The sequence below is a fragment of the Alnus glutinosa genome, chromosome 14 (genome assembly GCF_958979055.1).
Source record: "Alnus glutinosa chromosome 14, dhAlnGlut1.1, whole genome shotgun sequence".
NCBI classification, from domain to species: Eukaryota; Viridiplantae; Streptophyta; class Magnoliopsida; order Fagales; family Betulaceae; genus Alnus; species Alnus glutinosa.
Window position 1 is genome coordinate 5,712,817 of NC_084899.1, and position 26,219 is coordinate 5,739,035.

General features: G+C 35.9%; 3 protein-coding genes across 3 annotated transcripts; 2 read left to right on the forward strand and 1 right to left on the reverse strand.

Annotated features, from left to right (window-relative positions):
* On the forward strand, positions 1-8,658 carry LOC133857140 (gibberellin 3-beta-dioxygenase 1-like). Its single transcript, XM_062292274.1, has 3 exons — positions 1-19; positions 4,147-4,606; positions 7,946-8,658. The coding sequence occupies exons 1-3, from the start codon at positions 1-3 to the stop codon at positions 8,538-8,540; spliced, it is 1,074 nt and encodes a 357-aa protein (XP_062148258.1). The 3' UTR covers positions 8,541-8,658.
* A 306-nt stretch (positions 8,659-8,964) lies between these two features.
* On the reverse strand, positions 8,965-19,620 carry LOC133857139 (transcriptional corepressor LEUNIG-like). Its single transcript, XM_062292273.1, has 18 exons — positions 19,357-19,620; positions 18,557-18,654; positions 18,329-18,438; positions 17,116-17,481; positions 16,944-17,032; positions 16,746-16,833; positions 16,559-16,634; positions 15,336-15,385; positions 14,605-14,898; positions 14,344-14,493; positions 13,625-13,867; positions 13,118-13,235; positions 12,887-12,996; positions 12,585-12,734; positions 11,743-11,895; positions 11,500-11,616; positions 9,970-10,176; positions 8,965-9,491 (listed from the first exon to the last, which is right to left on the reverse strand). Exons 1-18 carry the CDS (start codon positions 19,386-19,388, stop codon positions 9,348-9,350), a joined length of 2,595 nt encoding a protein of 864 aa, XP_062148257.1. The 5' UTR covers positions 19,389-19,620; the 3' UTR covers positions 8,965-9,347.
* Positions 19,621-24,611: 4,991 nt separating this feature from the next.
* On the forward strand, positions 24,612-26,138 carry LOC133856675 (uncharacterized). The gene is made up of 2 exons (XM_062291733.1): positions 24,612-25,158; positions 25,279-26,138. The coding sequence occupies exons 1-2, from the start codon at positions 24,612-24,614 to the stop codon at positions 26,136-26,138; spliced, it is 1,407 nt and encodes a 468-aa protein (XP_062147717.1).
* Positions 26,139-26,219: the final 81 nt, after the last annotated feature.

The window sequence follows — 26,219 nt, forward strand, 5'->3', positions numbered from 1 at the left end:
ATGCATACACGGATGAGAGGTAAAAAAGGGTATATGGCGGTTAAACTAGATATGCGAAAGGCCTATGATAGGGTGGAATGACCGTTTTTGGGAGCAATGATGCGAACTATGGGGTTTGAAGAGAAGTAGATTGCCCTTGTGATGAAGTGTGTAAAAAGTGTTTCCTATTCGGTGCTGGTTAATGGAGTGCCTTATGGGAATATCCTCCCTTCCTGTGGGCTTCGACAAGGGGACCCTTTGTCGCCATACTTGTTCTTGATTGTGGCGAAGGGGTTGAGTTCCTTACTATCACAGGCGGCCTTGGATAACCGGTTAACGGGAGTCCCCATTTCTGTTAGAGGGTATAGACTGAGTCACTTGTTTTTTGTAGATAACTCTCTTCTGTTTTGCAGGGCCATTGCTGAGGAATGGGAAAATCTGTCCCAGGTGCTGAAATTGTATGAGCGTGCATCAAGACAGTAATTGAATGCAGCGAAAACATCTATCTTCTTCAGTAAAAACACAAGCCCTGAGATCAAAGAACTCATTAGTACCTCTGTGGGGATCCTTGTCCTAGCAAGCTTCGATAAATACCTGGGGCTGCCAGCGATGGTGGGGAGATCCAAGACTCGTACTTTCAAAAATATTTGTAGTCGGGTGCAGAAGAAGATTGACGATTGGAAGGAGAAGTTCCTATCCCAAGCTGGAAAAGAGATTTTGATTAAAGTCATAGTCCAGGCGATTCCCACATATTGCATGAGTGTTTTCCTCTTGCCTAAAGTACTATGTAAGTCACTCAATACGCTGATTAGCAGATTCTGGTGGGGTCACAAAGCCAATCATAACAGGATCTCTTGGATGAGTTAGGAGAGGTTAGGTTTCTCTAAAGCCCGAGGAGGTATGGGGTTCCGAGATCTTCAAGTGTCCGATAAGGCTATACTTGCGAAGTAGGGCTGGTAGCTGATAACAAATCCTGGCTCACTAGTGGCATGCATCTTTAAAAAGAAGTACTACCCCTCGGGGGCTTTTATGGAGGCTAGTATTGGTCGTCGCCCTTCTTATACTTGGAGGAGCATCTGTCAAGCAAGGGATGTATTGCATTTGGGACTAGGGTGGGGGGTGGGGAATGGTGCTAGCATTAGAATATGGGGTGACGTGTGGCTGCCTCCCCCTTACCCACGGTTGCTCTCACCTCCTAACCCCTCCTTTAATCCGGATGAACGAGTTGCAGCCCTTATAGACAATGAAGTGGGTGGATGGAATTATGAGCTTTTCCACAGGATTTTTGATCCAGGTGAAGTGGCTCAGATTTGTAGTGTGGTGGTTAGTCCTCTTGGGCAACCTGACTGAATAGTGTGGAGGGGATCCTTTGATGGATGTTTCTCTGTGAAATCTACATATCACTTGGTTGTTTCTAGAAAAGCTCAAGAGAAGGGTGAGAGTTCCAAGGAGGTTGCTGATGGCCACATATGGAGAGCCATTTGGTGACTGGGTATCACTCCTGCTACACGACACTTTTGTTGGAAGGTATGTCCTAACCTGCTGCCCACTATGGTGAACTTGTCGGTAAAGCAAGTAGTCTATAGCCCAGACTTTCCCATTTGCTTACGAGAGCCTGAGACCGTAGTGCATTGCTTATGGAGTTGTCCCTCAGTAGTGGTAGTGTGGCAAGAGTGTAGTAAACGCCTCCAAAAACTTGCCTTGATAGCTCGGGATGGGAAAGAACTTACGAGTTTTTTCCTTGAAAAGCTTGATGACTCAGAGGTAGTGGAGGCTTTTGTGGTAGCACGTATGATATGGCTGAGACGAAATTCCTTGGTATATGGTAACGAATTTCAGTCCCCCAAAGGGTAGTGAAAATTTTGAAAGCAGCTATGAAAGAGTTCTCTAAAGCACAGTACGATCGAGCAAGGGTCCCAGTGGCCTCTACTAACTATTATTGGAAGAAACCTCCTGGGGCCTTATGGAAGATTAATTGTGATGCAGCCATCAACAAAGATACTATGAGGATGGGGGTCGGAATTGTCATTCGGGATGAAGGAGGTAGGTTATAGTAGCAAAGGCAACGAAACGGCGCTAAAGAAGGGTGGTGTAAGCAATCATGCATATGGTCACCTTATTGAAGATATCCGGACAACTTTCCTTTCTTTTTTATCAGTAGAAGTTTCTCATGTTAGGAGAGAAGCTAATAAGGCAGCCTACGTGTTGGCTAGATGTGCTATTTCTCAGTTTTTAGATAAGGTTTGGATTGCGGATTGTCCATCCTTTATCCGACCTATTGTACTCGTGGAGCGAGATGATTTCCACTGAGTAAAATAATTCACCTTTCTTTTTTAAAAATAAAAAATAAAAAAATAACATCTATGTCTCATGTGATTATGTATTGAATGTTTTAGCCATATATGGAACTATATATAGTTAAACCATTAAGCTAATCATGTCATTTGAAATAACTTCTTAAAAACAAATTATTCTTCATTTAAAAAAAAAAAAAATTATTCATTTTATTAGTGATTTATATTGTGATCCATTCTCTATCTCAAAATGGGCACACACTTATTCTAAGCTCCTCTTTGAGCTAGGTCTATTGTTTTACCCTAACTTAAAACTTCGGAGTTGTTAACTCCGTGTGTCTAGCCCATTTTAGCAAACCAAAATTCACAATCAATGTAAGCCCAATAATATATATATATATATATATATAAAATTAAAAAAAATATATATTCTCACATCTCTATAGCTCACACCACTCAGAACGTAGTTGTCTATTGATTCTTCTGTTTATGAAATGGACCAGGATCTATATGCAAGAGGCAATGACATAGTGAGGTCCTTAATTAATGAGGTATGACAATTTTCCTAGGAATAATATGGTTCTTAATTACCATTGATAGTCAGTGTAGTCATAGATTACTACCACATTAATTAGTTCTTAGCATGGTCCTGAGAGATTTTTATGGAATAGCAGTTTGGTTTGGGCTTAACTTACAAATGGTAGATTTTATGCGCGAAAAAAAAAAAAAGAAGGAAGGAAAAAAAAAAAAAAAAACTCTGTTTTCAAATCGTAGGTAAATAGATTTGTTTTTTTTAAAACCATACAATTTTAAAAGCTAAACTACGATTTTACCAAACGCTTAATTGTGTTACTAAAAATTATTTTTTCAATTTTTATATCGCACATTTTGAAGTCGCAAACCCAAACAAATCCTAAAACTTAGACGATAATTAGAAGTTATAGCCCCAAATTAAACATGATGAGGCAAGCTAATACTTTTACAAGTTAGAATAACACATGGCCTACATACAATAACTAACATGGAGTTTGAAACGGATCACACTTCAAACCGGTAGACTCCGGCTACTAATAAAATTGGCCCTAGCTATATATATATATATATATAGAATAATGATTTCCTTACAACTTCTACGCAACTCCCACACAACCTTTAAATACATTAGGTGGGACCTACACGTGGGACCAACATGCATGAGTCTTACCTAATATGTGTGGGTTGTGAGAGTTGTGTAGTAGGGGTTGTAAGCAAATCACTTTATATATATATATATATATATATATATACACACATGAAAATATGAAAACTAGAAACTGTACTTAATTATCAGTACTCTCTTCATGTTTTCTGAGAAAATATTATTTATATATCTCTTGTACACACCTCCTATATGTATTAAAAATTTGTACCAAAAGTGAAATCTTGCAAATAACAATATTATGGAGAAACTTTAATTCCGGAAATGGCTATAATGCGTAGGATGCCTTGGAAGGAGCAGAGGAAGTTACTTATTTCTTGTAATAAGAATAGCTGGAGCCTGTAGCTCTCTCTCTCTCTCTCTCTCTCTCTCTATATATATATATATACAGACAATGTACAGTTCCCTTACAAATAGAGACAAAAGTGTGTCAAGAAAGGTTCTGAAAACCCAGTTAAGCAAGAGACCACAGTCGAAAGGTCTCTCTCCCACTTCAACAAAAGACAACGGTCAAAAAGCTCTCTTTCTCTCACAACAAACAAATTAACCCTTCTCTCTCTCTCCCTCTCTCTCAGAAATACAAGTTACAAAAAAAGTATAATATATATATATACTTGTTCCCATTACTTAGTTTCAGGTGGTAAATGCTCAAGAGAATGATGAATTCAATCTCAGAATCCTTCAAAAGCAACCCTATCCACCTCAACCACATCATCCCGTTAGACTTCAAGGCCGTCCTCAAATTACCAGACTCTCACACGTGGAAACTATCCACAGACCACCGACAAACCGACCCATTTGCCGCAGAGTCCGTGCCCGTCATAGACCTTGCCGACCCGAATGTGGTGTTGCTCACACGACATGCCTGCGAGCAATGGGGTGTGTTTCAAGTCACCAACCATGGCATTCCCGTTGACCTCCTTATAGAGCTAGAGTTTCAAACGCGGCGTTTATTCTCTCTCCCGTTGGACCAAAAACTCCGTGCCGTCCGATCACCGGAGGCCTTTACCGGCTACGGCCTGGCCCGCATTTCTACCTTCTTTCCCAAGCTAATGTGGTCGGAGGGCTTCTCAATAATGGGGTCTCCAATGGAACATGCTTGCCAACTTTGGCCACATGACCACACAAGATTCTGGTACGTGCATAGTGCATGCCCTTCACTGTCATATTAGCAATTCTTGTCTTCTTTATGTTTGTAGCCGCCACGTCAAGGAGGGTAGGGCCGTCCGATCTTAATACGCCAATATGGGTGATTTTGTAGCTTTGTGGATTCGTTACTTTCTATTAAACGACGGCCCTTCCTCTTAATGCCCGACGTGGAGAGTTGAGAGTGGTACGGAACTCATCTGAGATTTACGCGTGCTGCAACGGAGCAGAACTCGTGTTAAAATGAGGGTTGGGCACACAGGGAGATCAGTGCATGCCCCAATCCATGCCTTCAGTTTCACGTAGCCTTCCAAGCTAGGACCAATGGCTGATCGATCTGGCCCACCAGCAATAACCCGGTTTGAGCTGGTTTTTGGGCCCCAGTTAGAATGGGTTAAGTTCAGTCACCATGTTTTCCCCAAAAAATTTTTAAAATATTATTATAATTTTTTTTAAATTAAAATTTTACCTCATAAATTTATTTATTTATTATTAAATTTTTTTTTTTCAATTTTACTCCCCAAATCCTAATTAAATGTTAGCTTTGCCCCTAGTCGGGTTAGCAATTAGGATTTAGGAGTCCCTAGAAACTCTATTGGAAAACAGATTCTTGGTTAATGTTGAAAAACGCGCTTTTATCTCACCACTATTTTACTCTACTTATATGCTAGTATTAATCAGTCTTTATTTATTTTTTATTTTTTTAACAAGAACGGATCCAAAGAGTAATTGATGATGTCACATAAGCAGGTTGGAATAACATATAAGAGACAATTTTTTTTATTTTTTTTTTAATGGTTATAAGTTCTAGCTTCTTTCTCTCTCTCTTGACCATCTCTAGCACCCTCCTCACCTTTGTCAACCCTTCCTTCATGTAAGGTTAGCAAAACGGGTTATCGTGTCGGGTTTTGGGTCAACTTGCCAACCCATTTAGGCCAACTCAAACCCGACACGATTAGCTAAACGGGTTAAGACACAAAACCTGAACACGACACGAAACTTGAACACAACACGTTTATAAGGATCATAAACGTGTCATAAATGAGTTAGCGGATCATAAACGGGTAAACGTGTCATAAACGGGTCAACCCGTTTATGATCTGAACCCGTTTAGCATAAATTCAAACCTTATAATTTAGTGTCGTGTTTGTGTCGGATTTGCAGGTCGTGTCAAAAATTGCCAACCATACTTTCATGTGATATCTTACATATGAACGCATTTGATTAATTGATAAATTGTGTGGTCATTATAGGAATATGTACTAAATCTCACATTAATTGCATGGTTAATGTTATATACTACAATCTCATCTCACACTTATTCTATTGAGCTGATGTGGCAGTGCCCATTAGTTATTGGACTAGTCATTGTTAAAAAAAAATTCAAGAACTGATGGGTCTTGTCACATTAGCCCAATGAAGGTAAGATGGAGTTAACTCACCTCTTGGTTGTGATCACTCGATCATTCCCTTTCCATGAAGTAATTGCTTAGAGACCTTAAGGTATGATCTTTGGATTGTGGATGTGTTGTATAAATATTTGTTATAAGTTCTTAGGCACTCATACATAATACTAAGATATTTTAAATCCAACTTATAGGTTGCCTCCTTTAGGATTCAGTCACAAGGCCGCAACCCATTCGATCTCATACTCAACGAGTTGGGTCTGATCCTATACTCGACATGGTGACGACTTTGAAACCAAATGATACAAACTTAAAGTAGAACTTACCCTTAAACATTGGCTTGTAAGAGGAGGATGCCTAAAAACCTATATACGTAAGGTTAAGATTGCACTTAAGCTATATAGGATACTTAAGAATCATAACATATACATACTAAGTGATTACATGGAGTCTCAATTGTGATAATTCCTTTTAAGTCTGCATATATTCCAAGTACAGGCTTTGTGTATGTACCAAGTGTCTCATATTGGTTGTATATATACCAAGGGTCTATTTGGATTTATGATTTTAAAAAGTGCGATTCAAAAATAGTGATTTGAAAAAGTGATTTTTAAAAATACAGTTAAGCGTTTGGCAAAATCCTAGTTTGACCTTTAAAATCACAGATTAGCCTTTAAAATTATGGGTTTTTAAAAAAACACCTATTTGCCTGCGATTTGAAAATGTAATTTTCTGCTTTTTCAAATTAATTCCTAAACGATTCATTTTCTATGATTTTAAATTTAGTTTTAAATTATACTTTTTGTCTACGAAATCGTAGTCCCAAACGCACCCTAAGTAAAGGCATTGTATAGAGGTAACTAGTGTTTCCCTTAGCTGTAACATCAATTCAAATTTGCTTCCATGCAATTTCAATGTTCTTAGAAGCATTTTCTTGAGGTTAGTAATGTTAAAATATTGATTAAATGATCAAATTTACATTTTCCTATAAGTTTTAAGTTTTGTTCAGATTCAAGATCTTTGGCTAAAATACCATTTTAAATCACCACTTATCTCAATCATTTAATTAATATTTTAACAATGAAATGATTTTATGTAAATCTATTTTTGTTGCCTTTTTTCCAAAACTTATACAAGTGCTCAGTGATCTATGTTTCTATGCCAAGTTGGCGATTCCATTAATAGATTCGTTAGTTTCTCATAGCCTCATAGTATCTTCATATTTATATTGGATTGGGCAGATTAAGGGTGTGAAGATGATTATGTGTCGGATAAATCTTTTTATTTAAATTAAGAATATATATATATTGAAATTTTGCTTTAAGATCTTGGTTTTCAATTTTAATTTTTCCCCTGAGATCAAACCTGTTCAAAGAAAAATATTTCCGTTTAATTTTTTTTTTTTTCAAGCTATTAAAGAAACAAATTACAAAAGAGAGAAAAAATGATTAATTATATTTTCCCACTATGAACTATTGGGTCACTACAATGTCCCTTAAATTATATGATTAGTTCAATTTTCCTTCCATTATAGAAATTTCTCCTATTTCTGTAATACTAATTTTTATATGTTTTATCACGTGATCACAAAAAATAAAGAAAAATATTCACACGAAATTTTAAAGTTAAAGTATAATAAAAATTGGAGAAACTTTAAATGTAATAGGACATTGTTAAGGAGTTGCTTGCTCAAATTTAATATTTGTTTTAGAGAAACATTGCAATGATCTCATAATTTATGGTGAGAAAATGCAAATTACCCCCCCAAAAAAAAAAAAAAAAAAAAAAGAAAGAAAGAGAGAAAGAAGAAATTAAACCCACAAAACATTCTTCAAAGCACAAAAATAACTTGAGAATACACTTTTTCCTTATCATGGATAATTTCTAACATCTACTTTAATATTATTGTTCTGTTGATGCAGTGATGTAATGGAAGAGTATCAAAGGGAAATCAAGGACATGACAGAAAGGATTCTAGGTCTGATGCTTCGATCATTGGGCTTAACCCCTGATGATGTGAGATGGTTTAAGCCTAAAGATGGGAGCAAACATTCCCAAGCCCTGCTCCATTTAAACTCATACCCAGTCTGTCCTGACCCGGGCCAAGCCATGGGCTTGGCTCCTCACACAGACTCATCCTTGCTCACTTTGCTGTACCAAAGCGGCACCGACGGTCTCCAAGTCCTTAGAGACAACGTTGGGTGGGTGCCGGTGCATCCGATAACCGGTGCACTCGTTGTCAACATTGGTGACCTAATGCACATACTCTCCAACGGCCTGTTCAAGAGTGCAATGCATCAAGTGCTTGTCAACAATACACATCATCGTTTCTCAACCGCTTACTTCTACGGTCCACCAGGTGATGTGAACATATCACCGTCCACGAAGTTGACCGACCACAAACGTCCACCTCTCTATCGCCCAGTGACATGGAAGGAATATCTTGATGCCAAGGCAGTGCATTTCAACAAGGCACTTGACTTGATACGAAATGAAGTACATATTGCCAATAGATGAACACCAAGAATAGCAAGTGGAAATTTTCTTTGACCTAAATGTAGAGGAATGTTCCACTTTTAAACTCTTCAATCTCAACTCGAAATTTTATTTGGGACTATATGGTATAGCTTGAGGATTTCACTTTTTGCCCTCAAGAAATTTATGATTGACATGCTTTGGTGAAGCCCAAATGACAAAATGGAACACTAAAAGATTCAAAGCATCCCACTAATTGCTTGTCTTACTTTTATTATTTTCACATTTAGATAATAGAGAATCTTTGATATTCCACCGGCATTGAGAGACACCAAAAGCTGTCTTTGCTAGTGTGAGTGCGATGCCAGCATTGTCTTTGCCTTTAGTTTATTCTACTAAAGTTCATGGATGCAGAAGGTTCATGAACACAAGTAGGCCAGAGGTGTTCATGTAGGCCAGAACCACAAGTATGCATGATTGTTTTAATAGAAGACTCAATTGCTGAGAATCCACATTCATGAAAACATATGGAAGTGAATGTGACAGAATATTATATTACTGAATTCATTAACAAAAAACTGACTATTCTGTAAACAGCATTTACATCTTCCCATATGAGTCTGAACCAAAACTCTATCCAACATTTTCAACCAGATTTCTTGTGCAACAACGTCAAGCTCTGATGCAAAAGATTTCCTTCCTTCAGTTAACTTGGACTTGGGTTAGGATCTAAATACTTCCTTGCTAAGCAGACTGTAACGAAATATAAACAACTACAAAAGCATCCAAGGAAAACCTGCTGAGTATTTCTGAGTATAAGAATTTCGTCAGGGGGTAAAAGGGGTTAAGTCACTTCCAGAGCTTGACACACTTATCATGACTAGCTGAAGCTACCAAACCCGTAACACTTGATACTGCTAAGGCAGAGACTAGTTTGTCATGCGCATGTAAAGTCATTGTCTTGTTCTTGCTTGTGTTCCACAGTTCCAGAGTCTGGAAATCCACACAATTCCACATAAGAAAACAAAAAGAAAAGAAAGAAGCAAAAAGTCCATGTCAGCGGCTTGAACAAGGACATGCTACTTAATTCATCTCTCATGTAACAAAAGTTGTTATAGCACTCAACAGATGAGCATACAATCTAGCACGCTTCTTCTCATGGAGCAATGCAGTTCTAAGCTATAAAACCTTATCTCTCTCTCTCTCTCTCTCTATATATATATATAGATGAATGCTATAAATACCTTATATAAACATGCATTGAAACAAAGGCGTAAGTAATACTAATCTGAGACCCAAATCCTATGCAATAAAACTGCAATTGTCACAATGTTGTGTATGGCTAAACTATGAGATGAAATTGGATGAAAAAGGCAGAACAGTTATCTTGCATCCTACGTGATCAAAATGCAAACCTTAACTGGTATGTAGCTAACTTGAAATTGCATGAAAAGATAGAACTATGGCTTGCCTCGTAACAACCGATGACCAACAGAGAAGGTTGAGTAGGATGGAAAACACAGGTACGGAATTTGTTGCCGGTACAGCTCAACTCATGAATGCATTCCCCTTTGTTCCCAGAGCCAATTGTCCACACTCTGACCAAGTCATCACTCACAGACGCCAGATATTCACCAGAAGGATCCCAGCACACAGAATGGACAAGGTTTTTATGGCCCTAAAATGACAGTCAAAAGATTCAAAAAAGGAAAACGTCGATAATGATGGGAGGTCATTACTCCATGCTAAGGAAGCATGGAAGAAAAGTAACAGCAATGAGAGATATGCTTGCGTGTCTTCCACATCATATCCTTAGAATAATTCAAGAGAATAATAATTTTCAGTATTAGCCTTGCCATTGTCCAAAGGCTACACCAGTCAATAGGAAAATAATAATAATAATAATAATAATAAACCCTTCAATTTTCTTATAAAAATGCTCCCAATTCTATATACAAGGCAAATAAAGAATAACGGTATACTCTTCTTTGATCATCTTGCAGGCAGCCTTTGGGGAGACGGTTTGAAGAAAAGCCTTAAATTATTAGGATTCCTATTTCTAGAAAATGACAAAATTCCGACAACTTGGAAAATTTCAAATTACGTCAATCAAAACCAACATTTCATTTTCTGATAAGTAACGTCAATCAAAACCAATTGAAATCAGAATAATAAATAGGAAAAATTATTGTATTAATCCTTGAGTTTTGGATATTTTTCAAATCACTGCCCAAGTTTTTATTTTCATCTTTCAGCCTCTTGAGTTTGTCCCCATTATCAAATCGATCCTTCCATCCAATTCCGTCAATTGTTTTCGATGGAGAGCATATAAAATTACAGTTCTACCATTTTCTGAAAGGGGGAAAAAAAAAAGGGGGGGGGGGGGGGTGGGAAGAAAAAATCAAAGGGGTTTGGCTCTGAGCCACCTCTTATTTTTATTTTTTTATTTCAAAAAAGGGTATAATTGTAAATTTTATATGGGCTCTAAAAATATCGACAAAATTTGTACGGAATTGGATGGAAAGATTTATTTGATAACAGGACGAATTCAAGGAGCTAAAAGAAAAAAATAGAAACTCAGGGAATGATTTGAAAAATACCAAAAATTTAGGGACTCAGAGGAAATAAAAAAGGGAAAAAGGGAACTACCAAGACAAATATATGGAGAAACTAGCATACAACAGAGACAGAATGATCTAATAACGAAATTTTCTTTTCAAACTTTGGAGTATGGACATGCAAAGCCCGGCTAAAAAAGGCCTCTAGGAAAAGTACACATAAATCTCATAGAAAACTTAATGACTCAGTGAAAAAGGTTGAATTAGGTCCATCAAGCCAGTTGCCAAAAGAATCATCAAATTGAACCTCTGGCCAGAGAAACTGATATACAAAGGAGACATGAGAAAACTGTACGACAGCAAAAAATGGTCTTGGCACTTTTGAAGTTTGGACATATAAAGCCAGGTAAAAAAAAAAAAGCATAAGAAAGACGACAACCAACCTGTAACTTAAGTCTGCAAACTCGGTTCTCTACATCAACTATGGATACAAAATTCTCTGATGCAGCAGCGAGAATTCTTCCAAGACGAGGTTGAAATCTCATCTGGGTCGCACCACCCTGACAAAAATTTTGTGTGGGGGGGGGGAAGTGTGAACATAACTTCTAAATGCAAAATGATGCTTATGATAACATTGAGCTCTAGCGATACAATTTCTCTTGAAGATGAATAAACATATTCTCTACCTTGAAAAGGCCAGTACAACTGCCTTTGTTGATACTCCAGTATCTTATCTCGCTATTATCACAAGAGCAGATAAGGTCTTCTTTAGTAGGGTGGAAGTCCAATGCCAAAACAGTTGAAGAATGCCCCATAAAAGTACGAAGTGAATAATCAGTCTGCAAAGTATTGATTTATCCATTACTTATTTTTCTTTTTTCTTTTTTTGAGAGAAGTGAGCAATAAGAGGATGTCAAATGGTAAAGATAAGATTGATTCTATCAGTGACCTCAAAGGCAAAGTAATAATGTAAGAAAATCAGAAGAGAACATTAGTGAAGTTCACCTTCCAAAGGAACCTTTCTATTTCTAGCGAGTCAATTTTTATCACTCAATCCAACATAATCTTATTCCAGTCATCAGAGGTTGGCTTATCTTAAAAAAAGAAGAAGTTAATTATAGAGTAATATGATTGTTAATTAACAGGTCAGTGATACAATTATACCAGTTGATAGACTTTGATATTTGGTGGATTTCTATGAATACAGCCAAAGTTCAATTCCAGAATTTCACTTAATTTGTTCAAAAATAAAAGTATTTCTTCCATATCTACATTAGTTTGTTCAGTAATGACCACAAAACTGAAGTGAAACTGGTCCCCTTTAGATGATTTTGAATATGTACAAATAGAAACAACCCTTCCCCACCCAAACAAAAGAAAAAAAGAAAAAAGGCAACGGAATAAGACATACATGAAAATGATGTGAGTCTAAGGGACCAGTCAAGATGCATTGAGAGGTTCTAGCTCATTGCACTTTGCAAAAACAATATTAGATAAGAAATGAAAAAAGGGGAATATGTCAACTAACATTATCAGTGTCCCAAACCCTGACAGTTTTGTCAGCTGAAGATGTAGCAAGCCTTGACATGCTTGGACTGAAACGGACATCAGTTATCCCATGAGAATGTTCTTCAAGTGTAGACTTCATAGCAAAGGATTCTGTGCACCACAATACAGCCTGCACCAAAAAATCATCAGGCAAAAAGGGTTCTGTTGTCTTTTCCATAATAAAAAGAATTCAGTCAAAGTAGCACCGAAGTTTCCCTGTGCAACTGTTTTCAGCACTAGAAAAATGTTTAATAAAACAATCCAATCAAACCAACTTCTTACCTTTCTATCATGCCCACCTGTAGCAAGCAATTTCCCATCTGATGAGAAGTGACAACATTCAACTTTACTCGTACTTGCCGGAATAAGCTGGATTTCCTTAAATGTAAAGCCTAATATTAAGACAAAAACATTAAACCCTTGGGTTCCATTGATATAGTTACACAAACCAAAGAATTACATAATCAGACAAACAGAAGTATCCACCAATATAGCAGCCAGAATCCATCATACCTTCGCTGGCATCAGAAGACCGACCAACTCTATCCATAGGGTCTGCAGCTTCAGGAGATAAGAATGAATCAACATTATCCTCCAAAGATCCATCATCCACAAAGCGGTCCACATCAGCCTGCAGTAGATTATGTCATTTACGTGACTGAGATTTTAAGTGCTAACAGCAATCCCCCCCATCCCAAACTCTTTTTACTTTTTTGTTGTTATATTTAAATATAGCACCATAAAATAAAAAACAACAAACTTCAGGTCTAAACCAATATGCCCTTACCAGCCATGACCATGCGGCTGCATGACAATTTCTTGCAAGTAAATAATCCGTAACTTTTTTTAACAGAGGGTACATAGAATAATACTTGAACGTGAGTACTTTAACCATACCTTCTTTCTACATCATGCAACGTTTTTTTTTTTCATAAGTACATCATGCGACTTGTAACTAAAAGATCAGGAAAACTATACAAAATGAAATTACCATGAAGACAGTAAAATAAGATTGCTCACCAACTGATTTGGTGCTGATGTAAGTGAGTCCATGCCATCAGAACCGAACATAAGCAGAGACTTAGAGGAACCACCATTGTGTGGCAAATTTGGCATTGACACCACATCTCCTGGAGTGTGAGTAGAAGGTGTTGAAGGAGAACTTTGGGATGGTCCTGTGGTGTTTGCAGTCCCACAGCTATTGGCAGGACCTGAAGATGATACTGGCTGCTTTCTCTTTCGCCCAATTTGACTTTTTGGAGCCTTGAATGAACAAAAAGAATATTTCAGAAACCAAACCAGGTTATACCAACTTTCAGTGATTATCAAGTTCACCATGATGGATTGAAATTATGAAAACTACTTAACATAGCATATAGAGATCCAAATTAAAACGAATAACAATAATTATATAAGAGGTGACAAAAGCAACCAGAGGTTAGATGATGAGAAACTAAAGGATGTGAAAGATGACACGTGAACCCTAATTGGCTAAAAGATCATATGTTTGGCTTTGGAAGTCCATATTATAAAAGAAAAAATTCAGAGTTTAGGATCTATGTAAATTCATGGTAAATTCTATCATACAAAATAAACTTTACAAAACATTTTGTTCTATTTGGAGAATGAAGAACTGTTCTGCAACAACAATTCCAAAAACCAGAAAGAAAAAGGAATTACAACAGAAAAATTTTGTAGCTAATACAGTCCACATATACTGAAGCCCATAAATCACAAACCTGATCATTTCCTTGAAAGGTATTTGAAATGCTACCATCCCCTGTGATGCTGCCAGCACCATTCATTTTATCTTGCTGCTGGAGTTGGTGGTTTGAATTCTGAGACTGTTGACTAGAAAGTGGATGCTGCGGATAATGTTGCTGCTGTAACTGAGAAGTATTCAACATTAGATAAGCAAGAAATACCGAAGCTTAAAAGCCATAAAACTATCAAAAAGAGCTAAAAATGATCGACTCTGAAGTGCAGGAACAAAATGATACCTTCATTAGCAGTTCTGTGTCTGCACGTGGTAACACAGGGCAACCAACTTGCACTGGTGATCCAATATTAGGAACTAAATTGCCAGCAGAATTTAGCTGTCCATCCTTTCCAAGACCCATATTTCGATTGACAAGCATTCTCAGTCTTCTGCATTCCAAATCATTAGCAGATGGAGATGACAAGTTTTGCTGTGCCTGAAGCATTAGTTGCTGCTGTAACTGAAGTTGATTGAAAGGCTGAGGAGACTGCATCAAAGACTTCTGCTGCTGAAGAGATCGAAGATGCTCCAGCCCCTAGAAAAGGTAAGAAGTTTTCAGAAAAGAGAACCTATTCTGTCCTTTTATTATGTCATATACCATTTTCTGAACCACCAAATAGAAAATGTAAATGTAAGTTTTATTCAATGCAGCAAGTATGAAAACTTGACAGATGTCAAACAAGAAAAGGGGGCTGGGGGAACATGCCTTCATACTGCCTACCTCTTTCCTAGGAGTTCAAATTGAATAAAAGTGGAAGCAATCATTTTCTTTTTCAATGACAAATTACCTTGATAGGTTATATATCAAGAGGAATAGGTCAAATTAGTTAGAGCACATTCTACCCCAATTAGTATTTGACTGATGAATGGGGGATGAACCGACCGAATTAGAACTAAAGGTCATCCAATTTGAAAACAGATATACAATTGTATGCATAGAGGGAATACAAAAGCGTGGGTTTTAAGTCTTACCGTCAAAGGCCATCCTTTTAAAGTCAAATTGTTACTGCCATGATTTGATCCTAAAAGAACATGAGAATATTTGTTAAAGCAATCAATGAACATCATAAAATTTACAATCTAAATCAGACATTAGAAAAAATTAATTAAATCATGAATTTACATGTCACGTGGCCCAATACATGAAAACATACAGGATCATGGAACTTAAAAAGAATTTTTTGGAACTTGTAGGGATTTCAACACTTCTAAATGTTTCTAGATTCGAGGGGAATTGTTTCTTTACAACTAACTACATAAATGACAAATATTGACGACACATCCATCGATATTCATTTAAAGTTGCCATATGTACAAGAGGAAACTCTAGTTTATTTCCTTTCTCAATTGGTCTTCCAATATCATCACCTATATAAGAATAATTGCCAATCTGTCAGTTAATAGTAATACGCAAAAAAAAAATACTAGGTTTACTAACAATGATTTGAATATTTTATACCCTGGTTGCGCCACATAGTGTTGTAAAAAGCGCCAGATGCACTTAAGCGCAAAGGCCTCCTGGAGCCTAGGTGCAAATTGCAAGTGCACGTCTGATTGAAGGTATTTCTAAAATATAATGTGCAATAATTTCTAAGAGAAAGATTCATAACATATAATAAAAAATGTTAAAATAATTAAAACACTAATATATTATTAATCTATTAGCTCAATGGTTAGAGCGTTGTGCAAACATAAATGCCTTATGAGAACCACACAGTTCATACCTAAAGTTCCTAATCCATTCAAGTCCTAAACAAAAAAATACCCAGAAATGTGTTTTAAAAGGAGGGTTTTTAGAACTTTGGGCCTTTCTCAAATGAGCACCTTAGCCGCGCTTCATTAAACGCACTTCACTTCAAGAATCAAAAGCATTTCACTCCCGGAGCATTGTGCTTCACGCTTTAAGTGTGCCTAGCCACGCTTTTAACAACACCTTGAACATCAGAAGTTATGTTCTCCATTCAATGAGTCTCAACTATCAAGATTTGATAACTCAATCAGATATAGATGCTTGATGCGTGAATAGAAAGATGTTCCATTATAAATCTTCATAAGATAAGGGGGTCAACAGCCACATTATTTATTAAAAGGAAAAAAAAACACTAAAGCTATATCATAGAACCTATAAAATGAGCACAACAAAATGAGAAAATAGACACAAACAAATGGATTCAAAGGGCACTTTTGATCAATACCATGAAGTCCAATCAATGATCCTTCTGGAACAGTAGCTCTAGGATTCATCATTGAATTCATCTCACACTTTATGTCCTGTTTCAAGCATAGAAGACTATCAGAAATAAGAAAAAGCGCTCTGAAGGTATCATAGAAAAGAAAAAATAATAATAATAAAAATGATGATGAGTTGATGACAATGATTACCTGTGTAGGCCCTGGAAGCTGCTGACTCCGACTTTGAACTGGCTGAAGATTCCCAGACATACTCCCAGGTATACCATGAAATGTTTGCCTGCAGAACAAGGGATCACCAACTCTCGAATTAGACTCAAAAATAGAAGTAGTACGCAACTGAATCATGGTGAAAAGAAATAAAATCAAAAAAAAGAAAAAAAATACTACCCTGGAGATTGGCCACCTGCTACAGCTGCCTTCAGCATTGAGGTGTGATTTGGATCCAGAAGCTGTCCCACATTATCATCTAACCTTTGCTGCATAATAATGTTTTATAAGTAACCGCAGGGATAATAAAATAAGAATAAACACATTTTGAATCTATCCCAGAACCTGATACCTTCATGGCTCCATCATCCAAGGCATCCCTCTGGAGCGGAATCTTCAATCTTTCCTCATACATTTTTGTTGCCAACGCATTTGCAGTTGCATGGTTCTGCCTCGTAAGAGGGTCACTGCTTACAAGCCCATGGGAAGTGCCACTTAGAAGCTGACTCCCATCTCTTCGCTGCTGCTGCTGCTGCTGCTGTTGTTGCTGTTGCTGTTGCTGTTGTTGCTGTTGTTGCTGCTGCTGCTGCTGCTGCTGCTGCTGCTGAGCATGCCTCTGCATCAAGAGCTGCTGCATTTGCATCTGCTGATGCTGATGCTGCTGTGGTTTCTGATGTTGTTGCTGCTGCTGCTGCTCCCGAGCCTTTGCCATTTGAGTCTGTGAATTCCAGATAAATCTCAAGCTTATTTAGGCATCTCTCAAAAATAGCAGACACAGAACAAATATAGATCCCACAGAATTCAATTAAAAAAAATCCTAACCTACTAGTAATTTTATGAATTCAAACAAATAAGACCTAATAATGTTTGACATGTAGGTCAAACACCCCATCCTCTCAACCCCACAGCAGATTCATTTAAAAAATCTATTCCATAACAATACTCCAAAGAGAGAAAATTTCAACTTTTAAATGTTAGCTGTCAAGGCCACATAGTTCATCAGTAAATGCTTCAGAATAAAAACTTCCTGTGTCCATTGAAAAGCCAGTAAAGGTTTATCCACTAGGTGTTTAACTTCGTTTGTAAAACAATAAAGTACAACGACACTAACTATTGTTTTCAAGAAGAAATCTAAAAGAACAAAGCAAATATAATTTGAGAAGATGTTACTTCGGCCCATCACATTGTGGTTTAATAAGTGTAGGCAATAGAATATTAAGACCAATAAATACAATTTCAGAAAATATCCAAGACTCTGTACAAAAACTAAACCTTTTCTTTCTCTTTTTCCTTTTTTTTTTTTTGGTGGGGGGAGAGAGAGAGAGAGAGAGAACACACATGACCCACAAGCAACTGCAGAAAATATTATGAAGACAGTTAAATGCATCAATTAAAAGCACATCTTTCATGGAGATTTTCTCTTTTAAGAGGACAAATTGAATTTCTATTCCCAGAATCCACTTGCTATAACAAAAATGGTTTGCAAAACGCCTCGAAACTTTCATAGCCACAACCTTCCCCACCCCAACAGAAAACGAAACATTGATCAAAACTGGTAAACCCACCCCGATGTATGATGCAGCTGCTTCTGAGTGCTTCTCATTTGTCCTAGCAATAAATATGTCCCAAAAGACAGACCACCATTCGAAAAGAAAGCCACCAGGTGCATCAATAGCTGAAGTAAATGTAAGCACAAAAACAACTTTAATTATGAATGATGGTATAAAGAATACTGTGCCAAATCCAGAATATATTGAATTTATTTTCCTCAGCAAATCTTTACATATTCTTACCAACAGGATCTGAACAGACTTTTCCTTCCGCTAGAAATGCTTTTGCAGAAGCATGTAATTTCCTCTTCATAAAATAATCATATATATACACATCCAACCTATCATACAAGGACCAAAGCATCCCACCAGTCAGAAATTCAGAAAATTTAAACCCTTTGAGAATAGTTTGAAGAATAACAGCAATACAAAATCCAAATTGATACAAACCCACCATTCAAACACCTGCAAAATGAATGACAATAATGTCCAAATGATAAATTAAAAAAAACAGCATCGGAAATTCAGAAAGTTAAAAGCTTTTGAGAAAGTGGAGACCAACTGCGGCACAAGATAAAACTTTAATAACGCCAAGAAAATGAAGGAGAACAATAAATTACAAATTTCCACACTAAAGTTAGTCAGTTTTTGAAACCAGAAATTACAAACCCTCCACCCAACTGAACCTTACAAAAACTTTTGGTTTAGTTGGATTTTTCATTTTCTGATTGCCGAGCAATGTGCGGAAGAATTCTCTATTTGAATCTTAAGTTTTGCATTATTTGGGAGGAAAAACCACCACCACCACTCAACCAAGCCTAAGAAGACCCAAACAATATGAAAACAACATCAAAGAACCCCCCACAAAGAAAAAAAAAAAAAAAAAAAAAAAAAAAAAAAAAAAAAACCGAGACCATTCGAACCAAAGTCCTAAAGGATGAAAACCCAGAATTTCAAAGACAAAAACAACGTACCAAAATCGTTTACTTGCATAAAGAATTACATTTACTTGCCCAAAAAACAAAAAACAAAAAAAGTCTCACATTTTATCAGCCTCCCAGTTGGTCTGCGACATGGTAACAATATCGTAACCTGCAAAAAATCCGAAACCTTCGGAACTGCGAGTAAGAAATCCTAACTCTTCTACGTTAGATTTCTCGGAAGAACAAATGTTTTCTGGGTTCTCGGACGAAGCTTTTGAAGTGTTTTTCACACGATTTGAGGACGATAAGCTTCGTATATTATATTAAAGAGAGAAAAGAGTAATATAATTCTGAGTGCTAATTTGTAGCTCCTTTCTCTTTTTTATTCTATTGGCCTTTTGCTCTGTTCTGGCGTAATGCCAAATCTTCACGCAACCAATGCACTGCAGAGTGCCGCTCTTTCTTTCAACCACAGCCTTTGTTTGTCACAAATGCTTTTTTGACTTATTGGTTCATGGTCATGCAAATATGCAATTTCCAATCTCAATCAATTATCATAAAATTATTGTTATTTATTTATTTAAAAATACATGTCATAATCAAACTTTTAATTTCTATATAAATATTAGTCAAACTTTTTCATTTCTGTCTGGTAAACTTGGATCCCATCGTTTTCTTTGGTTGTGCTTTTAAATGTGTTTTGGGTGTTTTCATTTATTTTTATTTTTTTTGGTTTAAAAAGGTATTATGATGTAACGTAAAGGAAAAGTTGTTTTTTTTTTTTTTTTTTTTTTTTTTTTTTTTTTGTGTTTTTAGCTTATTAATATTTTAAAAAAAAAAACAAAATATAAATATTTTAAGGAACATAGCCAAATCTTACTTGGTCTACAAATTCTTTTATTTAAATATTTAATTTTAGTCTATAAGCAACGAATTCAACTTTAGAAAACTGCCGAAGGTCATTATAAATCCGAAAAATAATTTGCAGTCATCCTATTGAATATTTTGACTTCATTTCTAAATCTTATGGCTGATTTCTTAGTTTTTTTTTTTTTTTTTTTTGTATTTTTATTATTATTATTAGGATTTCTTTAGTCTTCAACATCAAAATTGAGGTGCTGTCCATGGCATTAAAAGATGGAAAAAATTGTGATAGTGTCATTCTTTTCAATATTATTTTAAATATTTACCCCTTTTGCGTCACATGTATGAAAGAAGTAAAGGTATAATCCCCAGTTTCCATTATCTTTTAGGGGTAAATTTTTATTTTATTTTATTTTAGAATTTTGGATATTTTATCACTTGATGCCTTAATTGTGTGCTGATAGGTGAGGTATGTGAAGCCTATGCACAGTAAATATAATGCCAATTGTGGAAAAAGCAGTGAGCAGTAATAGTTGTGATAATGGCAAAGCAGTGCAGAAGTGTTACAGGAAGTTGGAACTGGAAGAAGACATTAATGCATGTGGACTGTGCCAACCTAAAAGATGGCAGGACATCTTAATCATTAACTTCATTTTCAATCTCAAGACTAATAATTCATGCTTTTCTTTTTTCTTTTTTCTTTTTTCTTTTTTTCAGCATAAAGTACGATGAGTAGAAAGGTAAAAATACAGATGAATAATAACCGTCTATATCTGCTATCAAAACATATTCGTTATTCACGTGAAAATGCGGATGGATACTAATCGCTCACATCCACTATCCACACATACCTTACTACATTTACTATCATCTCAAAGTCATACTTCATTACATTTATTTATTTGGGTAATCTAAATCTCGATTACTCTATGAGTCAATGACCCTTTATAGATGATAATCGTGAATTGTGTAACAAGTGAAATTTTAATTTATTTAAGTTTATATATAATGATAATCGCATAATTTAAGTTTGCATATAGATTTGGCTAATAATTCAAATATTCATTACCTCATATGCGGATAGCGGATAATAACCATATTTAATAACCGTGTGAATGCGGATAATAATAATATGATGCGGATACGGATACTTAAAAGTGATAACTACATCTGCATTTTCACCTATTAGCAAAATTGAAAGAGATAGAGAAAATAGTCACCTAACCAAAAATAAAATAAAATATCAGATTCATAAGAAAACAAGCAACCAAATTAAAATGAATAAAAAAAGAATATTTTCAAAAATTAATTGATGGCTTTATTTTTAATTACAATATTAAATTTTCAAAAATAGTTTATAGAAATAACAATTGAACTGAGAGAATGCCAATTTCGAACAATTGTTTTAGGAGGAATGCTAAACATTCCAACACTTTTTTTTTTTTTTTTTTTTTTTTTTTTCAGAATTTGGTTCCAACCTGATATATCACAATCCCATGAAATTTATCATTTTAGAAAGTGTGCCACAATTTCATAGGATTGTGACACATCAGGTTGAAACTAAATTTTAGAAAAAAGTGTTAGAATACTTAGCATTTCTTTTATTTTAGTATATACTTGGATCAGTGCTGACATGAACTATATATATGATAATAAGAATCAGGGGCGGACCCACATGCATGCTGGGGGGGACGAATGTCCCCCCAAAAGTTTTAAAATGTTCTTTAAAATTTGCAAATTTATAAATTTGTCCCCCTAAAATTTTTTTTTGTACCCCTTAGATTTTTTTTTTTTTTTTTTTTTAATTTATTTATTTATTTATTTTTTTTTTTATGTTTTGACCCCTCTTTTATTTTGAAAAGCCAAAAATATCCTTGAATTTGTGCCGTTAGTTTCTAACCAAATCCAAACTTAGTTTCATTTTTTTTGTACTGCCTAAGCTCACAAGTCACAAATCACAAGCCTGTGAAGTTTGCACGTCTGCAATGAAGGACAACCCCCTACACGGCTGCACGTCTCCCCTACTTGGCTACCCATCTGCTGCCTACATTGAGAATCCAAGACTGAGAGTTCTAAGAGTGACATTCCAGAGAGAAATCAAGAAAACTAGAAGAACAAATCGCCATGAGGCCCACGAGTCACGACGCCATCGCTGGGCCCCTGGGCTTTCTTCATCGCCATCGCTGGGCTCTCCTTCCCAGTACTCGGTAGTCAGTTGACTCAGTTCCTCTCCAGTCTCCACCCTCCGGCTCTCCCACTGGGTCCACTGGGAGATGCAATTGTTCACTGTTGTTGAATGGTGATGCTGAGCTGCTGGAGGTAGTGACTTGTCTATACCGTTTCTTTCACTAAATCTAGACTTTGAAAATGATATTCATATTAGGTACTTGTCTACTTAAGCCTTACATAGTATAACAATGAATTCAGTTGTTGCAAGCTTTATAGATCGTTATTTGAGTAGTGTTTGCAGAAATTGGATTGAGTGGTTCATCAAGTTTTCTACTCTGTAGAAGTTTTTCATTCTTTTTTTCTTAATAGGAAGCCACTCTCTCTACACAAGCATATTCCAACCCCCAATTCGTTACAAGTGTGGCATACGTTGAAGATCATTGCTCAAATTCAAGCATTCAGGAATCAGGAGACATGCATTCTAGACCCATCCCTGTTAAAGAAGTATGGATATTCGTAATGCCTCTCTCTCTCTCTTGGTGTTGTGTGTCAGTGTGTGGATATGTGTTTATGTGGATAAAACAAAACAATTTAATAAATAAATGAAAGTAGTTCCTCGAAATATCTGAATATTTAATCCATTAACCCTTCATTCTATCATTTATTGACCGTTTATTCACTTACAAATTACCAACAAAAATACCAAAATGAAGAGATCAAGCATTACAGCAACCTTAAGGCAGTTTCAACTAGTGTCCCACCACATTGTTTTAAATGTGGTGAACCTAAACATAGGATGACAGATTGTAGAAAGGGTGACCTGTGACCATTATTAATGCAGTTTCAACTATTCCTTTGATGAGTCTGATTGAAATGCCTATAGGCTATAAATTGTTCTTTGATTTTGATGTTGAATCCTAATTAGTGGAATAGAGGTCAAAAATTGATCCAAAGTTTTGTGGAATTTAATCTAATGGAAAGATTTTGTTTCTGTGTAAGTGTAGGATGTGTAGCCTGCGTTGAGATTGCTGAACAAGATGATCCAATGAATCTGCTGTGATATTGAATGATGTTATAGTCTTATGAGTTATGACTCTTATTGACTCTTGTAGACATGGTGTTATACGATGAGGCCCATGGGACCATGAGTCCATGACTTCATGAGGAGAATATAATCAATGATGTAAGGAAATATGTTCTTTTTGTGTAACCCTTTTATTTAGTTCTCATTGTCTTTGACTTTAAGAGATCAATGCATTTGTAAGATAATCTTGCCCTTTAAAATACATTCGTGTTGCAAGACACTGTTGGTAATTCTCTTTTATATATTTGGTCAAATATGTTCTGACTTTTAAATGGGTTTATCATTTTGATTCATTTAGGCTTTGGACGTTGCAACATTGTTATGACTTGACTCTCATCATTGTTGTTGTTGCGGGTTTTGGGGGATCTTGTTAAGAGAAAGAGTCTACGCTCAAAGGTACTCTTTTTCTTTGACACTATAAATTTTGCTTAGTTTATTTTACTAGTAGTTTATATTATTGTATGTTTGTGATATCATGAAAATTTGAAATTATAATTTCGAATCGAATTGGTACTTTAATGTAAAAAAATTATATAATCTTTTTTATTATTAGTGGTAATAAAAACTATAATAAATATCACTTTTTAGTAGTAATAAAAACTATAATGAAAATTCTAACAAAAATCTTATACGTCTAGAAAATTTTCAGGTTAATTCTTGATTCATAAATTTTTCTTAAAGTTAAGAAAAATATGGGCAAGCCAAAAACACTTGATTCGTTATTTAAGAAAAAAGATGAGAGTCACTCAAAATTCAATACCGATACACCTCTAGCAATAGAAATTGAAGCTTTAGTGACCGATGAACGTCCCTCCAAATGTCCAAGAATTCAACTTGAAGAAATGGATGCTACTACTTTTCAACGTGATCCAGGATTACGTCCACAAATATGGGAATTTCCTGTAAACTTACAAGATGAAATGCGACGTGCTTATATTAACGCCGGTCCGTGTCAACCCATACTTCGGGAATATCCATTTTCAGGAGAGGGTAATAATCGTCGCCGATTTCAAGCTTTTTGGTTTAACTCATACTCAACTTGGTTGGAGTACTCGAAGTCAAAGGATGCCATATTTTGTCTTCAATACTATGTTTTTGCTAAGAAATCAACAGGCCGTCCAGGATCAGATGCATTTATTGTGAACGGCTTTAACAATTGAAAAAATGCGAGCGACACAATGAATAGTTCTTTAATGGGACACGTGGGGAAAGATCCAATTCACCACATAAAAATGCTGTGAAATGTTGTGAGGATCTAATGAATCAATCACGGCATATTGACAAGTTAGTTGAAAAACAAACATCACAAGAAACAGAGAACAATCGGTTGCGGCTCAAAACCTCGGTAGATAGTGTTCAATGGCTAGCATTCCAAGCACGTGCCTTTAGAGGTCATGATGAAAGGTCTGACTCAAAAAATCAAGGTAACTTCATTGAATTGATAAAGCTCCTAGCAACTTATAATGATGATGTTTCTGGACTTGTCTTGGAAAATGCTCCAAAAAATGCGAAATATACATCACCCAAAATTCAAAAGGAAATTCTGCATATCATTGCAAATAAAGTGCGGGATGTGATTCGAAAAGAAATTGGGGATGCCAAATTTTGCATTCTCATTGATGAAGCTTGGGATGAGTCAAAAAGGGAGCAAATGGCTATTATTTTGAGGTTTGTTGATAAAGATGGTTTTATAAGAGAGCGATTCTTTCATGTCGTGCATTTTAATGATACTACTGCATTAACTTTGAAAAAGAATATATGTGCTGTTCTTTCTCGTTACAACCTTCAAATTGAGAATATTCGAGGTCAGTGATATGATGGAGGTAGTAATATGCGTGGTGAATGGAATGGGTTACAAGCTTTATTTTTGAGAGATTGTCCCTATGCATATTATGTGCATTGCATGGCTCATAAACTACAATTAGCTTTAGTTGCAGCATCTAGAGAAGCCAAGCATATTCATCAATTCTTTATTCAGTTGGCTTCTATTATCAATATTGTTGGTGGTTCTTCTAAACGTCATGATGAATTACAATCTGCTCAAGCTGCTGAAATTGAAAGTTTGATTATTTCTAATAAAATTGAGACTGGAAAGGGTGCAAACCAAATTGGTAATTTGCAACGACCTAGAGATACTCGATGGTCATCTCATTATCAATCTATTTACAGCTTGATAAGTATGTTTGGTGCAACTTGTTCAGTTATCAACAATATCTCCAAGGAGGGAGCTAATTATTCTCAACGTGGAGATGCTGAAGCGGCTTACATGGTATTGACATCATTTGAATTTGTTTTCATATTTCATTTGATGAATGATATTATGGGACTCACTAATATGTTGTGTCAAACTTTGCAACAAAAATCTATAGACATTTTAAATGCCGTGAGTCAAGTTTCAACTACACAATTACTCATTCAACAGAGGAGAGAAGATGGATGGGAGCCTTTGCTTGCTACTGTTAAATCATTTTGTGAAGAAAATGATATTGATAGTTCTGATATGAATGCTCATTACAGTAGAGCTCGAGGTCGATCTCGTCGTCAAGATGAAGAGTCTTTGACAACAGTTGAGCATCATTTTAGAGTTGATATATTTACTGCTGCAATAGACTTTCAATTACAAGAATTGAAAAATAGATTTGGTGAGCAGGCTGTAGAACTCCTCACTCTTAGCGTTGCTTTAAGTCCGAAAGATGCATACAAATCATTTAAGATTGATGATATATGCAAATTAGCTGAGAAGTTTTATCCTAAAGATTCAACAAGCAAGAAAGATTCTGTTTGAAATTTCAATTGGAGCATTATAAGCTTGATGTGCCAAAGCATTTAGATTTTCAAAATATGTCTACATTATCTGAGTTATGCA